We start from the raw sequence: 15,601 nt of genomic DNA, 5'->3' as shown, positions 1-15,601 counted from the left end.
GGCGGGAGGGAGGCGGCGGCCGGGGGAGGAGCGGGGCTGAGCGGGGCTGAGGCGCCCCCTGCGGGCGGGCAGCGGCCCCGGGAGCTGCGAGGAGGCTCGGAAGGTGCCAGGAGGAGGCGAAGGTGCGAGGAGACGAGGAAGGTGCGAGGAGGGCGGCGGGCGGCGGGCCCCCTTCCCTTGGGGACGCGGCTGAGGGGGAGAAGCTGCCCTGAGGTAAAATGGCGCCCCCCCCCTCCCCTCCCCTCCTCCCTCCCCACAGGTGGCTGCAGAGACCCCGCAGCGCTCTGAGGTGAAAACCCGCCGGGAGCTCAGCTTCCAGTCAGGCGCCGTGCCAAGGAGTCAGGTGAGTCCCAGCGCTTCCCCAGGGACGGCTCCGCGGCGATGGTAACGCTGCCCGCCTAGGGCTGAGCGGTGCGTGAGGCGGGAGGCCATGTCTCCCTCAGGTGGACGGCGGCCCCTCAGCCTCCTCCTCCTCCTCCTCCTCCTGCTGCTGCTCCTGGGGACGGGGCTGGCAGCGGGGAGCGCGCACTGCCCCAGCGGGTGCAGCTGCGGGTACCTGGAGGTGAACTGCACGGGGCGACAGTTGCAGGAGTTCCCCGCAGCCATCCCGCTGGACACCAGGCAGCTGATTCTGGCAGCCAACAACGTCTCCTACCTGCCGGCGGTGGAGTTGAGCTTCCTGGCTGATCTGGTCTACCTGGACTGCCAGAAGAACCTCTTAGGGGACGACCTGGATTTCACTTTTATTGGCGTGGCCAAGCTCGTCTACCTGGACCTCAGCTTCAACAACCTGACGCAGGTCACCTTCGGCACCTTCTCGCAGCTCCTCAGCCTGGTGGTGCTGAAGATCTCGGACAACCCCAACCTCGTAGCGATCGAGAAGGATGCTTTTGCCAACAACACCTGGCTGAGGCACCTGGATGTCAGCCGGACTGGCTTAACGTTCCTGGACACCAGCACCGTCCGGGACCTGCCCAACCTGAGGTTTCTGGGGCTCAGTGACAACCCGTGGCACTGCAACTGTTCCTTTTTGGTCTTCATCACCTGGATGGCAGACAGCAATGTGCATTTCCCAGGTGAGGCAGCTAACCCCCTTCCACACTGTGGCAATGTTTGCAGCCTGTTCCTGCTTCTGTTCTCACGTCCTTGGTGCAGCCCCTCCAGTCCTGGGCTCTCCGATTCCTGCAGTGTCTCATTCACCTTGAATACTGCCCTTGTTTCTGCGCAGCACCCCTGGGAGGCCGGTGTTCTTTGCAGTCCTGCTACAGCAGTTCTGCTCGATGCTGAAAAGCTGGGTTAAAACCCCGTCAGCCCCTCTTCTGGCCAGGGTCTGCAGGAAGAGTCAGGGTGCTGCTGTGGAAGCCAGCAGGAGTTTTGCTGCTGACCTCAGTGGGGCTGTGAGCACACTGCTCCCTGCTGACCCATTTCCATACACAAAATGCCTGGCGCCGTAACTGTGGCTGGCAGGGTGTTAAACTGCAGGTGAAGGAGAGGGCTGTGGCCAAAGGCACGCTGTGCTTCTACAGAAACAAAAAGGAGACAGTGCTTTCCACCACAAGCAGCCTTTGCTGACTTCAGAGGGAAAAGCCAGCATCTGTTGTATTAGAATACGACAGGACACAGTCACTACTTCAGTGCAACCGAATCAGTAATGAGTTTCCTCTTTCTCTCTCACAAAGCAGGTGAGATTATGCCTAATTGCAAACCACTCTAGTTTTCAAACTTGACTCCCTGCATGCAAGCCTCATTATTCTAGTCTCCAAGGGCCTCTTTCAATTTAGCCCTGTCACTTCAGAAGCTAAGATTTTTTTTTTTTTTTTTAAAAAGAAGCAACCTACAAGTGCTCTTCTATTGAAATAAAAGTGAGCTATAGCAGTTTGTCACGATCCCATAATCCAACCATCGATATTTTCCCATGGAGACACCACCACAGAAATCATTCCGGCAGCTGTGGTTTGGCAGAGGTGCAACTCTGATTTTTCCTGGGCTGTGGAGGGAGGAGGCTGTGAAGCGTGGCGAAATTTTCCAATTTAGCAAACTGCTCCGTCCTTTTTCTAGCAGCACTCCTACTCACTAATGCCTTAGAAACAGGCAAAAGAACCGTGCCGTTGCTCTTCTCTCTGCAGATGCTGACAACATCACCTGCTACACACCCGAAGCCTTCCGCGCCTGGAAGCTGCCTGCAGCCGAGGTACAGCTGCACTCCAGCTGCCTGACCCAGCTGCACAAGCAGGACTACATCTTCCTGTGTTTCGTTGGCTTCTGCATATTCTTTGCTGGCACCGTGGTGGCCTGGCTGGCCGGCGTCTGTGCTGTCATCTACCAAGTGCACACTTCCAAGGGGGAGGAGGATGAGGAGGAGGAAGACGCGGTCGCTTAGGACCAGCCCTACAAAGCGTTCCGAACGCCGTCCTGGGAACTGAAGGCAGGCCCTTCCTGGATGATTTCCCACATTATGCCCCACTTTAGATGCTATTTTTTTTTTGAAGTGAAATAAAATTGCCAGAGATGAAAATCTCTGTGCTCCAGTTTCACTCGCTGTGCTGCCTCCGCCTTCCTTCTTCCGCTGGGACCTGGGACCTTGGCAGAGCATTCGGTGAGGGTGTGTGGACAGAGCCATGCACCCCCAGCAGCATTTATGCTCCTGTTTTACCGCAGGGCTGCAGGACAGCAGGGTCAGCGTGCGGCCTGCCCTGTCACAGGGACAGGCGTGAGGAGTTCGGAGATGCAGGAGAGGCCCGGAGCTGTGCTGTAGCCAGGGAGCTCACCGAGGCCAGACTGGGACCAGCCCAGAGAGCTCCCTGCTGTGGGAAGGCAGGCGTGTGAGCAAAGAGCTTAAACCCAGGACTTTTAGGGCCCTGGGGCCTGGTGGCTTCTCCAGTATACCCGAAACAGCAAAAAGCGCGCTCTGTCCCGCTGTGGTGGTTCCCAGTTTATGGACACGTTCAGAACCAAAAAGTCCACCTCCCAATTCATTCTGTACCACGTTTCCCTACAACTGCGTTGCTTTTTAAGGTAAAACACCGCTTACACCCAGCCCCAGTGCTGACAGGGGCTCGTGCCTCCCCCCGGGCCAGAACATTGCGGGGCGTAAGCGAGATCCCGCGGATCGCTGGCACGGGGCTCACAGCAGTGAGGGGCTGCCTTCCCCACCCGGCACCGCCTGCGAGGGAACAGGGCACGAGCACCACGAGAGCACCCCAAAAGCTGCCTGCAAAATCCCCCCCCGGCCTGGGGAGAGGGCGCAGCCCCCTGGGGGGCAGCACGGAGCCCGCAGCGCTCGCTCCGCCTCGGGGCGCGGCCAAGCCCGGTCCCGGCCCCGCTCCCGCCCCGGGCTGCTCCGCACCGCACCTGAGCCGGGCCCCGGGGTGCGGGTGAGTGTGGGCAAGGGGCCGGGGGGCTGCGGGGGGCTGCGGGGAGGGTCGAGAGCCCGGTGTGGGGCTGCAGGGGAGGCTGGGCGGCCCTGCTGAGTCCTTATTGCGGCGTGGTTGCGGCGAGCCTGCTGGGAATCGCTGCTCTGGGGGGAAAGCGCTCCCTGGGAGCTCTCCCGCAGCCCTCCGGCCGTGCTGCATCATCCCCCGCGGACCCAGGCCCAAGCGTTGCCGCAGGGAAGATGCAAAATTAGGCTTGTGCAGGGCGCCGGTGCTCGTGGGCAGAGTCCTGGCGCTGCAGACAAAGGTTGGTGAGAGGCGGCAGCAGCAGGGAGCAGCCGCAGGTGTCGGCTTGGAATCGCTTTGGCTCCTGGTTGCTAGAGCAAAGGCGCCGCGTAGTTCCGCAGCGGTAGCAGAGGTCCAGCAGCAGGTTTATGACCCCTGGCTTAACGCTGTGCTGCGCCCTCTGCTACTGAGATAAAAGGTAAAACTCCAAAGGACGTAGCACGGCGAAAGGCCCGGTCCTTGCTGCCGCGTGGGGCTTCTCCAAGCCTGGCAGCTGAAGGGGGAAATGCGACCGTGGAGCTGCGCTGTGCGGCAGGAAGGGGCTGTATGCTCAGCATGACCTCTAACTGCCTCTAACTGTCGCACGCGGGTGCAGCTGATCTGTCTTAGAGCTTTCAGCATGCTTACTAAGAATTTTTGACCAAACTTCACGTGGACAAAGCCAGCTGTTGTCTTGATCAAAATCCCTGCACAAATGGGAAATAAATCGCCTGCTCCCTGCTGAGCAGTGCTGGTGCAGAAGGAGAGCTGGCTGCGCTGCTTCCTCCAGGAGGGACGTTCGTCCCCCGTGCCAACAGATCGTGCTGGTGGGACAGCGCCAGAGACACCAGAACCTTGCTGCATCACGGCAACGGGCTGCGGTTTGGTTTGGTTTGGAGAGGGAATCGGCTCAGTGCTGGGGAGAGAGGTGCCCGCTGCCTCCTGGTGCTGTGCATGACACAGCACAGGCTCCGTTCACGTGGGCGCAATCAGAGGTGGGGATGGTGCAAGGGGACCGCTGCCAGATGGTGGTGGGGCCACTCTCTGTGACTCTGAGCCTGTTCCTTGAAGCTGCTGGGAGCGAGCATCGCTCGTCTGGCCATTTTATTGCGTGAAAAAACACCTCTGTTTGTTTTGAATCCCTGTCCTGGCTGCATTTGGTGGCTCTGAGTTCTGACTTTGGAAGCAAACAACCGGTTTCTGTCCGCCCTCTTTAGCTTTTACAGACTTCATTGAATACCAGTCCTGCTTGTCTGCTCTCCGAGATGAGTCTGGACTTACTCTGCTGTTCCTCACATGAAAGCTGTTGCAGATCTCTAAACATCCTTGCAGCGCCACTCTGGCCCCTTCCTGGTTCTGCTGCAAGCTTTTTAAGGTGGTGGGACAAGAACTGGCTGCGCTGCTCAGGCTGGAGGTGAAGCAGGGCTTTGCACAGTGCCATAATTTGGCTGACCTGGTCTCCAGCCAGGCTGTGGAGAAATTCCTGCAAGCGCAGGAATTGCAAGGGGTTGTTCTGCTTAACGCCCAGCAGGCACCAAAAGGTAAAAAATCCCTGAGAGTTTCTCCTCTCCTTCAGCCAGTCCTTGTGCTAGGAGGACTCAGCAGTTCTTACACACACACACACGTGTTTCTGCCTGCACTGAGCTGCCTCTGCTCCAGTCCTCCCCTGCAGTAGTAACGGGCTCTCTTTTCCTCCCAGCACCACCATGGCAGCTCTCTCCAAAGAGTACGGCTACGTCATCCTGACGGGGGCCGCCAGCTTCGTCCTGGTCACGCACCTCGCCGTCAAAGTGGCAAAGGCCCGCAAGAAGTACAACGTGGAGGTGAGTCCTCCTCTCCTCGTGCAGAGGGGTTGGGAAGGGGCTGCAGCTCCAATACTGGTGGGGAGGGAGAGCCCCAGGCCCTGCTGAGCGATCCCCACCTGAGGGATCCCCTCCTCCTGCAGCAGGGACAGCGCAGCCTGGCTGCAGCACCCCTCCTTCATCCCCTCCCCGGCCCAGAAGGGCACACAGGCCTTGCCTTCCCAGGCTGTAGTGCTACAGATAAGCTCGGTGCCACCAAGTTTATTTCTGGATGCCCCGCTGGCACTCCCTACCCCGCCGTGTGGATGCAGAAGGGATGGAGCCGACATTTCGGCTCTCCAAACTGGAGCAGACGCGCAGCAGAAATCAGGGCTTGGCAGAACAGGCGCTTGGCACTGAGCTGAGACGGCTGAAAGCAGAAGGCTTCGAGCCCGGAAACACTGACAGGCAAGAAACCACACGGCCTTTTTTCCCTGCGAAGCAGGCAGACGCAGCATTGGGAGCAACGGGATCTCAGTGGAACAAAAGTATTCAGGAGCAAGCAGCAGTTTCAACATAGCTGTGGGCCGCGGGGCAGGGAGTGAGGCTCTAACTTGAAGCAAGTCCGTGTTAGAGGCAGCAGCACAGCACGGGGCTCCCCGGGAGAGGTGCCACAGGGCCTGCACCTCGCTGCTGGAGTTCGGGCTGCGTTGCTCACGTTCTGTTCTTGCGTTTCTTTGACAGTACCCCACCATGTACAGCACAGATCCTGAGCACGGGCGTATGTTCAACTGCATCCAGCGTGCGCACCAGAACACGTGAGTGCCGCGTGCGATTGTCGTACTGCCCTTGGCTCCTCGTGGTCAGGGTCCACCCGGCTAACGCGGGGCAGAGCACATCCGAGGGAGGCTGGGGCAGCAGCTCCTGGGGCAGCTGGGGGTAGGCAGCATTTAGCAGCAGCTCGGGCACAAAGTGGAAAGAAGAGGGGGGCAGCCTGACAGAGGCACGGGCAGGGATGAAGTCCCTGAAAGCCTGCGCAAAAAGTTCCCTTGTGCCTCCATCTCTGGCCACAGCACCGAGCAGCTCTCCTCAGCATGGAGACTCGCAGCAGCCAGGCCCCTCAGTTGACAAGGGATGCTCGCAGCTCTCTGCATGCCTAGATGTTCTCTCTACGAGCAATCTGAACAAACGTAACCTCCTCTCTCATTTTCAGACTGGAAGTTTATCCCTCCTTCCTGTTCTTCCTAGCCACTGGGGGCATCTACCACCCGGTAAGTGACTAGCTCGCAGGGCTGCACGACTGAACTCTGCCCTTAATCCCTGACTCAGAGCAGGCAGGAGGCCAAGCCCGCCCCTCTGGAGGCAGCCAGGCTCCTTCCCCAGCCACATGCCCCTGCACAGCCGTGCCCCTTCTGAAAATGCAGTGGTACGAGCTCTCGTGCAGGGGAACCACAAGAATTTCATAAATCATTGCCGCTACTGCAGCCTCTAGGCCCCTTTCCTTCCCCTGAGTGGGGCTTGTTAGACAAACTGCAGCATCCACAGCCTCCAGCCCACAGCTGGGGAGGGTCCCTCCGACCCTGCCTGGTTCTCCCGAGCCTGCAGGGTCCTGCTGGGCTCACAGCAGGGCCACTCAGCAGCTGGCTTTGTACAGGATGGGGACCCTGTCACTTCCTTTTAAACACACTTTTAAAAAGAGTTTTTCTGACAAAAATAGATGGGGAACACTGTGATCTTCCCACCCACCTTCACCACCAAAGGAGGTGTGCAAAGGATGCAAAAAAAGCCTGGATTATTTTTAAATCAAAGAGGTAGACAGCTCTTGAGGAGGCAGTTCATCTGGGAGAGCCTAAAACCAGGAGCTTCTTCTTTACCACCACCAGACAAATCGGGACCATCTTGAACATTCCTTTTCGGAGAGGAAAGGAAGTGGCACAGGCGGATCTGACAAACTGAAGCATATTGCAGCAAGCTCTAAATGAAGTGGCAATGCAGAAATCCGCAGCAGGGAAACCTGTACACATGCCTGCACCAGTGGAGGGGGGCTTGCAAGGCCCTGCAGCACATCACAGGCACCCCAGAGGTGCCTCGAAAGGGACCCAATCCAAAACTCACCCTGGCTCCCCACACCACTCACCCCCTTCTCCCGGGCTGATTCCCAGCTGGGTCAGGACCCCCGCTGTAGTTTGTGGTCCCTTCTCACAGCAGGGCAGCTGTAACAGCTGAGCAGGTGCCAGCAAGAAACCTCCAAAACCTTACACGCTTCTCCTTTCCTCCTAGCGGATTGCCACGGGGCTGGGCGTTGCCTGGATCATCGGGCGAATCCTCTATGCCTACGGCTACTACACAGGAGGTGGGTCCTCATCCTGCGGCACAGCAGGGCCGTGGAAACTGCAGCCTCCTCTCCAGCTCCTGGCAAGGAGGCAGCACAAAGCTTCCCTCCCGTCAGGGTGCGGAGCAGAGGGTGCAGGCACACAGACTGCACGCTGCACTGTGCTCTCCCTGACAATAGCAAGAGCTCTAATCTCAAGGCGTACCCTGAGTTTGGGCTATTATTAGAGTAGCCTCTAGTTCCTGCTCCCTCTTCAGTTTCATCTGCTGCTTCCCACACACTAGTCACAGCAAACCACACTGGGGGGGGCTCAACCCAAGTGTGCACTTGTATTGGTTCGGGTCTGTCACGCTCACAGCAGTTCCCCAGCTTTCCTTTCTGAAGGTGAGGGCGAGGTCAGCCAAAGCTGAACACGCTTGCAGCAAGTTAAGGTCGTGTGCGGCAGAGCTGGGAGCGGCCTGGATGAGAGAGCCAGGTACTGCTGCTGAACTGATAAAATCTGTCTTTTTCCAGAGCCAAAAAATCGAAGTAGAGGGGCCATCGGTTCTGCTGCACTCATTGGGCTGGTGGGCACGGGCGTGTATTCAGCTTTCCAGCACCTTGGTTGGACCTGCCAGGACTAACTGGCCGTCGCAGTGGCTGCCTGGGAACCCAAAGGGATTCTTGTTCTGTTTTCTCGTACAGCATTTCATTGCCTGTTGGCTGTTTTTCTCCTCATTCAATAAAATGAAGTTGTCAGTTCTGTATTTTTATTTTGAAGTTGCAGAGGGCTGTCTTGAGTTTTGCAGCAAGCCAGAACGACTGATTTTATAGGACTATAGAAATCTGCCTGTCGGGCAGGGATGTTCCAGCTTTTATGGCTTTGGTGAAAGAAAAGCAATCTTGCAGCCCATTTGCTTAACCCATACAGCAACTGCCCAGCCCTACCAGACCGTATTTCTGGGCTCCTTGATTCATGTCACTCGCCAATAAGATGTTGCAGAGTTAGTATTTATTTGATTACTTAAAAAAGATTACGTAAACATTTAAATTTGCTATTTCATCACGTTTATAAAGAGAAGTAGGCTTATAGGAAAGAAATCAAATAGATGCCTGCCTGTCTTAGGCAAAAGCTGTTCTATGTCAGCGCTCGCTACCACTCTGATTATCCTCTGTGCTGTGTGAGGAGAGCATCTGCAGCACCATGCCTGTCACGGGCAGCATCAGCTCTCCACCCCTACAGTATCCTGTCCCACCTGGAGGTGAGGCACAGATAAAAAACAGAATTTTGTTTCACAAGTGGGCTAGAGGGAAAAACTAAAGGCTCCTCTTAAGGCTTTTATATAGCCAGAGAAAAGACAGTCTACACAGCTACCACACAGCAACGTGTCCCAGGGCTTTTAGGTGCACTGAGAGTCACACTTGGTAAGGGGAGACTGAACTTGATTGAAGGTGAGAGAGAGCAGGGTTCAAGATCTGCTGGGGGGAAGCCCCTGCTAACATGAAGGAGCTGCAGGTGCCAGCTGCTGAAAGCCAGGTTGCTCCCTCCTGCTCCGAGGTTCCCTTCCCCTCGCAGCAGTGGGGTGGCCAAATGCTGCCCTCGCTCTGCCCCACCCCCAGGCACTTACAATCTCTCAGCACTTTATTGCTGGGTAAATGATTCACCATTCCGAGCCAGCGCGCCCTCAGGATGGCCCCAGAGCCACTAGAACATGGACTCCACATCACCCATCTCCACGCAGACCGTCTTCAGCTGCGAGTAGTACTCGATGGCCGCCCGTCCGTTCTCTCTGCCAAACCCTGCAAGGACGAGCCAGCGGTGAGAGCACAGCTCCAGGCATCCTTTGTGCATCCTTCGTGCCCCCTGGGACCAGCACGGAGCCAGACCAGGGTGATATTAAAGTTTATCTCCCTCCTTTCTCAGTACAAACCCACAACCCCTTCTCCTGCTTCCCTTTCATGCCCCGGTGAGGTATCCACCCCGTGACACAGCAGAGAGGCCGCCCAGGCCTGCCACCGCAGACACAGGCGCATCCTCACTCACCCCTGGGCGCAGCAGAGCCAAACGCTGCTCACCTGACGCCTTGTATCCTCCGAAGGGCAGCTCCACGGGGCTGACGTTGTAGTTGTTAATGAAGCACATCCCGGCGTTAAGCGCAGCCACGACCCTGTGAGCCTTCTGGATGTCCCTGCAGGGAAAGGGCAACTCAGCCGGAGCCTCCCTTCCACCCTCTCCTCCCGTGCCAGCTGATATCCCGCTACAGAAAGGCCCCCAGCAGGTCACGGTGCTTTTTGGGGCCCGTCCTGCCCTTCTCAGTCCTTGCCCACTCTGAGGATCCAGCGCCTATCCCCACGGACACGCAGAACAGCACTTGATTTGAGAGGGCAGGACAAGGACAGCAGCAGAGCAGGCTACGGCAAGCAGCCAAAAGCCGTCTTTGCACGCTTTCAGCAGCATGGCAGGCTCCTGGCGAACACCTCCTGGAGATGCAGAAGGCGGGCAGCAGGCCAAGCACGGGCTGGAAGGAGTCTGAAGGACGGCCGGGCCCACCTAACCCTTCAGGAGAGCTGCGAGGAGATGCGCAGTCGCTTACAAAGTTCCCTTCTGGCATTTCTGCAGCGTTCCCAGAAGATATCCATGCCCGTGCCAGACTCCACAAGAGGAGCACCAGGTTGCTGCACTGTTTCCCTTCTCCTCCCCTCCCCTGACCTCCCCCCAGCACGGTGCTGCCCAGCTGTACCTGGTGAAGACGCCACCAGCCAGCCCGAACTTGGTGTTGTTGGCTCTCTCCACCACCTCCTCCTCGGTGTCAAAGGGCAGGATGGACATGACGGGCCCGAAGATCTCTTCCTTCACACACGTCATGTCATCGGTGCAATTCCCTGCAAGCACAGAGATTTCCCAATTAATTCAGGCACCTCAGCTACCTCCAGCGCACCCACCCGAGTGCCCTCTGGGGGCACACACAGAGATGGGTCACGCCAAACACAGCTTTATCTAGAAATTCAGGGACACCCACGTGGAAGATGCCAGCACCATGAACTTCCAGGACATACCTAACACACAGGGGCGCATGTAGAAGCCGTTCTTCAGCTTCGGGTCATCCGGTACGTAAAGGTCCCCACCGCACAGCACCTGGGCACCCTGAAAAAGAGCCGAGCAGGAGGTGGGCAGGCACGGATGGGGGCATCCCGCCCAGCCACAGCAGCTCTGGGACAACAATCCCTGCTGCTGTGCTGCCCCATCAGACAAACCACGCCTGGGCCCTCAAAAAAAAAAAAAAAAAAGAGAGCTATCGGTCTGCTTGTCTAACAACAAAAAAAAAGACACTATTTTAGGGCAGTCTCAAGGCAGCATCACGATCTCACCTGCTCCTTCGCCTGCTTGATAAAGTTCTGGACACGATCCAGGTGGGGCCGGTTGATGAGGGCTCCCATCCGGGTGTCTTCCAGAAGCGGGTCTCCAATCTTGATCTTCTGGGTGCGTTTCACCACCTCCTTTGTGAAGGTATCCAGGATCTTCCTCTCCACAAACACCCGCGTGCCGTTGCAGCACACCTGGGACACAGAACAGGCTGCTGACAACAAGGCACGCCGCACTCTGCAAGCCTTCCTGCAAGGGCCCTGCTGCAGGGGTTCCCTGAAAAGCCCCTAAAAAAGCTGCTAAACCAGCCAGCTTGACCCTGGGGACAGCGGAGAGCAGGCAGGCAGTCCTGCTGTTCTTGCCTGCTCTGGACACAGCAGAACTGATGCCACCAAGTGGCCAAAACGCACCGAGTCACCAGCAGGAGACGATTTGCTGCCCGTTCAGCTCCCAGACATGACCCACATAAGGCAGTTTGCCAACGGGATTACACAAAACCTGCAGCCAAACCCCTGCCCCTCGGCCACGCACCTCGCCCTGCGTGAGGAAGTTGGCCATGAGGGCTCCGTTCACAGCGTTCTCCAGGGCACAGTCCGAAAAGATGATAAGGGGGGATTTGCCTCCCAGCTCCAAGGTGACGGGTTTGATGCCTTTAGCTGCCATCTCCATGATCTGGCAGAAGCAAGGACACAAGAGACGAGTGACACACGGGCAATACGGAGGCTGGAGGGGGTAAGGGACACCCAAGAGGAGAGCTACCAGGGGTCTTCAGCAACAACAGAAGCAGCCAGCGCACACAAAGGGCAGGCTGGGTTCCTTAGACTCATTTAATTCAGACTGCAGATGTTCTCAAAGGGAACAGCCCCCGTGTGTCCCCCAGTGTGATGGTGCCTTTACCTTGATGCCAGTCGGCACGCTGCCAGTGAAGGAGATTTTGGCCACATCTGGGTGCTGACACAGGAACTGGCCTGTGGCCACCCCGCCCTGCACCACGTTGAAGAGCCCCTTGGGCACACCGGCCTGGGTGAAGATCTCTGCCAACCTCACCACCGAGATGGGGGTGAAGGGAGAGGGCTTGAAGACCATCGCGTTGCCTAAGGGACAGAGGCGAGGTGGGGTTAACACCCAAACTGCATCAGGGGAAATAAAAACCACCGATAAAAAATCACCCTACACAACGAATTTGTCTCTGATGTGTCCCCTGATGTGTCCCCTGCCCTCTTCACACCTGCCAGGTTCCCCCTTCCATTTCCTTTCCCTTCCTGCCTAAAGGCTCTGCGACCCCTTCAACGCCTCCTTCGAGGTGATCCTTGTCCGTGTCTCTGTCCCCCAAATCTCACTCCCCCACAGGATCACTCGGCTTCAGAGGGGAGCTTCCACGGGCACAGTCTCCATACCGCAAGCCAGGGCCGGGGCAGCCTTCCAGCAGGCAATCTGGAAAGGGTAATTCCAGGCTCCGATCCCGACACACACACCCAGGGGCTCTCTGCGAGTGTACCCAAAGGATCCCCCGGGAAGCTGGACGTGTTCACCTGCAGAGACAGACAGACAGAAGTAAGAGAGGAACAAAGCTCCTTGCTGTTTAATCAGAGCCTCGGGGGCCAGATCTGACTTAGTCTGGGAACACACACACACAGCTTTTACCCCAACAAGCTGACAGAGCATGGCAGCGTTAGGTAGAGAGCTCTGAAAATTCCCCCAAGATCTTCAGAAAAAGGAGCAGTCCTTCTCTTAGAGGAACTGACACCAAAGATGGTCTTGTATCATGGAAGGTACCAGAGAAGACAAGAGGCAGGACGGAGAATAAAGAGCCAACTCCCCTAAAGCTCTCACCAGCCAGAGATCCTGCCAGCCCTGCGTAATACTCCAGGCACTGCCAGGATATGTCGATGTCCACTCTGGCTTCAAAGATGGATTTCCCATTGTTGATGGTTTCCAAGGTGGCAATTTCGTCTCGCTGTTCCTGTGAGGGGCGCAGCACAATGACAGCACATCAGAGAAGCCACAAGGAGCTAGCTGCATCCCAAGCACGCAACCTCCAAGCCAGGCTCTGCCTTGAGTAATCATTTTATCTAAAAGATAAGATTCCCAACTGTAATTTATCGATTTGCCAGAGGCCATTGGGAGAATGCCAAACAGAGAGCTGCTGGGTTCACTGCTAGTCTGGTCTTGCTTAACAGCTCTGTTTGTCTGAAAGATGAGCAAAACTGAGCTGAAAAGCCAGCTGGTAAACAATGACTGGAATTCACAGAAATAAGCTGGGAGGGACAGCAAACAGCAAGACCAAAACCGATCCAGAGGATTTAGCAAAAGATGGACAAAGCAGCAGAGCTGGGAGGCGTCCTTTAACAGATATATCACCCTGCTGCAGGAGTCTGGCAGGAGCAGAAATCTGGCAGAAAGAAGCACTATTCTTATCGCATGTACACGCCGGGGCAAGGTCCGGTTTCTTACAGACCTGTGCCTCAACGGGCATTAACTTTGATGTCCAGGAATGTGTTATCTCACAGACAAGTTTGTGACAAAGCTAGGATATTTGTATCCTCTCCCCACGCGTATTATCTGCTGTCTAAGGGAAAGAAAACAGCATTCCTACGTTGTCTTATTGCTAAAACAAAATACGCTCCCGCCACGTGACATTAGGGTCTGAAATCCTAAAGTTCAAGGATGTGACAGCTACGCAACTTCAGCTTGGAAATCACCTCCCCTGCAGGGTCCTGACTGGATTGCTTCAGCTTTATGTCTTCTACCAGAATTAGGCAGAAAAGGTGCTGCAGCACACACCGGCCTTGAGCCAAGCCTGATAAGACCGGGTGCCCTGCCCAAGGGCCTCTGCTGGTCAAAGGTGGGGTTTTACCTCCTGTGCTCCTCCTGGGGCTCGGGAAGTGCTGCTGGAACCGCAGCCACCTTAACCCATGAAAATGCTGGCAGACAAAACGTGAAGCGAGCCCCCGACATACCCGAATGATTCTGGCGGCCTCCAGCAGCACCCGGCACCGCTCCATGCCTGATTTTTGGCTCCATTCTTTGAAGGCAGCCTTCGCGCTCTGCACAGCCAGCTCCACCTCCTTCTCCCCGGAGAACAGCAGCTTGGCTATCACTCGGCCTGGGCACATTTTAAGCAGGAAACAAACGAGATGTTCGAGTCAGAGGAAGGGCACAGAACACACCGTTCATCTTGCAGCACAAATTTCAGTCCCACCACCTGCACCAGGCTACGGATGCAGTGGTTCCCAACAAAACCCACTCAGTTGTGACCGGTTTCTCAGCGAGATGTTGCAGTTTGGAGGGGTCTTAATGCACATTAAGTTATTAATTAGCTCCTGGCATTACAAACTTCTTCGCTCCCCCCCCTTGAGCTTCCACCACCAGCACCCTGCCACGCGTTCCTCATCTCCGTGAGCCCCTCGCCACCTTGCCCAGGGTCTGCCAAAAGCCAGGCGAGGAAAAACCAATTAATTTGGAAATCATTTGAGCCAAACCCCGGCACTTTGGCGGACGGTCTCAGCCAGTCCCAGGCTGCAAGGGCTGAGAATACGAGGGTCGGGGCAGCCCCCCCGAGGCACAGCCGTGTCCCCACGCGTGTCCCCCACCTGTGGCCGGTTCGTAGACCTCCTCCACCTGCCCCCCATCGGCGGGCTGCAGCCGGGCACCCCCCCGGTAATTGAGGGGCTGCTGCAGGGAGAAGGAGCCGGTGGCGCTGCTCATGGCGAGGCCGGGAAGCAGGCGGCGGAGCCGGGGCACCAGGGGCTGCAGCAGGGGCCGCGGCACCACCATGGGCCAGCTGCGGGGCAATGGGGGTGGCCAGGAGCTGGGGGGAGCCCCCCCGAGCCCCGGAACGCCCCCCCCGGCAAGCCCAGCCCCGGCCCTGGGCGCCCCCCCGCGGCTCGGAGGGCCCACAGGTGTAAAAAAGGGTGGAACCGAAACCGTTCTTTCTTCCCCCAAAAGTAGGTGTCCCCCCGTTGTATTTTGTGGGTTCTTAGAGCTCAGACCTAGAGAGCTGTTCCCCCTTTGTTAGGATCAGCAACCCCACAGAACTGCTGCAGCAGGCAAGCAAGCCAGCACAGCACCAAAGCCCTAATTTTCAGATAATTTTTGGATGTGCATCACCCTCACAGCATGATAAAACACGGCACGATGCCACATGTGCTCAGCCAAAGGCAGCGTGGTGCTGAGGCAGGGTTTGGGATGGCACGGGGAAGGTCCCTGTGCTGCACGCAGCACCTCCTCGCCCAGCGAGGCACAGTTTGTTGCTATATCCCATCAGATTTGGCTCTCCCAGCTCTCCCCGCTCACCCTGCTGGATTGCTGACCGCATGCTGCAGGATAAACTAACGCAGCAAGGCTGGTGCAGCAGGTTTGGGTGTTTTTGGCTTTGCAGCGGGGTCAGGCCATCACACAGAGGCCACAAATAGGAAACTGAGGACTTACACGACCACGGCTGCTCCTTGGGGAAGGCTGCATCTACACCGTGTCAAAAATGCAGCATCCTCATGCTCCGTGCTTCTCAGGGAGAACTGCTGCAACATGTAGGATTTAATGTCAGATTTATCCCCTTGCCCTGCACCTTGTCAAAACCTTCTAGGAAGATGTTCCTTGTGTGCTTCTGGTCACAGAAGCGAGGAATCAGTAGCCCCTATAGGAACCAAAATACTCCAAGAAAAGTGTCAGCCTAACTTGAGAGCAGCAGCAAAATTTATTCAGCCCTTTTGAACAAGGCCTGGCCACC

At 56.9% G+C, this 15,601-nt stretch overlaps 3 protein-coding genes across 3 annotated transcripts; 2 read left to right on the top strand and 1 right to left on the bottom strand.

Annotated features, from left to right (window-relative positions):
• Nucleotides 1-430: 430 nt before the first annotated feature.
• LRRC52 (leucine rich repeat containing 52) lies at nucleotides 431-2,380 on the top strand (the record flags this gene model as incomplete). The annotated part of the gene is made up of 2 exons (XM_084291177.1): nucleotides 431-1,076; nucleotides 2,127-2,380. The coding sequence occupies 2 exons, from the start codon at nucleotides 431-433 to the stop codon at nucleotides 2,378-2,380; spliced, it is 900 nt and encodes a 299-aa protein (XP_084147303.1).
• Nucleotides 2,381-3,300: 920 nt separating this feature from the next.
• Nucleotides 3,301-8,282, top strand: MGST3 (microsomal glutathione S-transferase 3). Its single transcript, XM_084290817.1, has 6 exons — nucleotides 3,301-3,374; nucleotides 5,116-5,239; nucleotides 5,942-6,015; nucleotides 6,411-6,468; nucleotides 7,478-7,550; nucleotides 8,043-8,282. Exons 2-6 carry the CDS (start codon nucleotides 5,123-5,125, stop codon nucleotides 8,150-8,152), a joined length of 432 nt encoding a protein of 143 aa, XP_084146943.1. The 5' UTR covers nucleotides 3,301-3,374; nucleotides 5,116-5,122; the 3' UTR covers nucleotides 8,153-8,282.
• Nucleotides 8,283-8,503: 221 nt separating this feature from the next.
• ALDH9A1 (aldehyde dehydrogenase 9 family member A1) lies at nucleotides 8,504-14,682 on the bottom strand. Its single transcript, XM_084290977.1, has 11 exons — nucleotides 14,466-14,682; nucleotides 13,833-13,978; nucleotides 12,706-12,835; nucleotides 12,270-12,404; nucleotides 11,770-11,966; nucleotides 11,404-11,544; nucleotides 10,878-11,066; nucleotides 10,566-10,653; nucleotides 10,250-10,391; nucleotides 9,585-9,697; nucleotides 8,504-9,308 (listed from the first exon to the last, which is right to left on the bottom strand). The coding sequence occupies exons 1-11, from the start codon at nucleotides 14,647-14,649 to the stop codon at nucleotides 9,214-9,216; spliced, it is 1,560 nt and encodes a 519-aa protein (XP_084147103.1). The 5' UTR covers nucleotides 14,650-14,682; the 3' UTR covers nucleotides 8,504-9,213.
• Nucleotides 14,683-15,601: the final 919 nt, after the last annotated feature.

Source organism: Netta rufina (assembly GCF_964035555.1).
Source record: "Netta rufina genome assembly, chromosome: 8".
In the NCBI taxonomy this organism is placed as follows: domain Eukaryota; kingdom Metazoa; phylum Chordata; class Aves; order Anseriformes; family Anatidae; genus Netta; species Netta rufina.
Note: the sequence above shows the minus strand (reverse complement) of the source record. Positions and strands in the feature narration are given on the sequence as shown.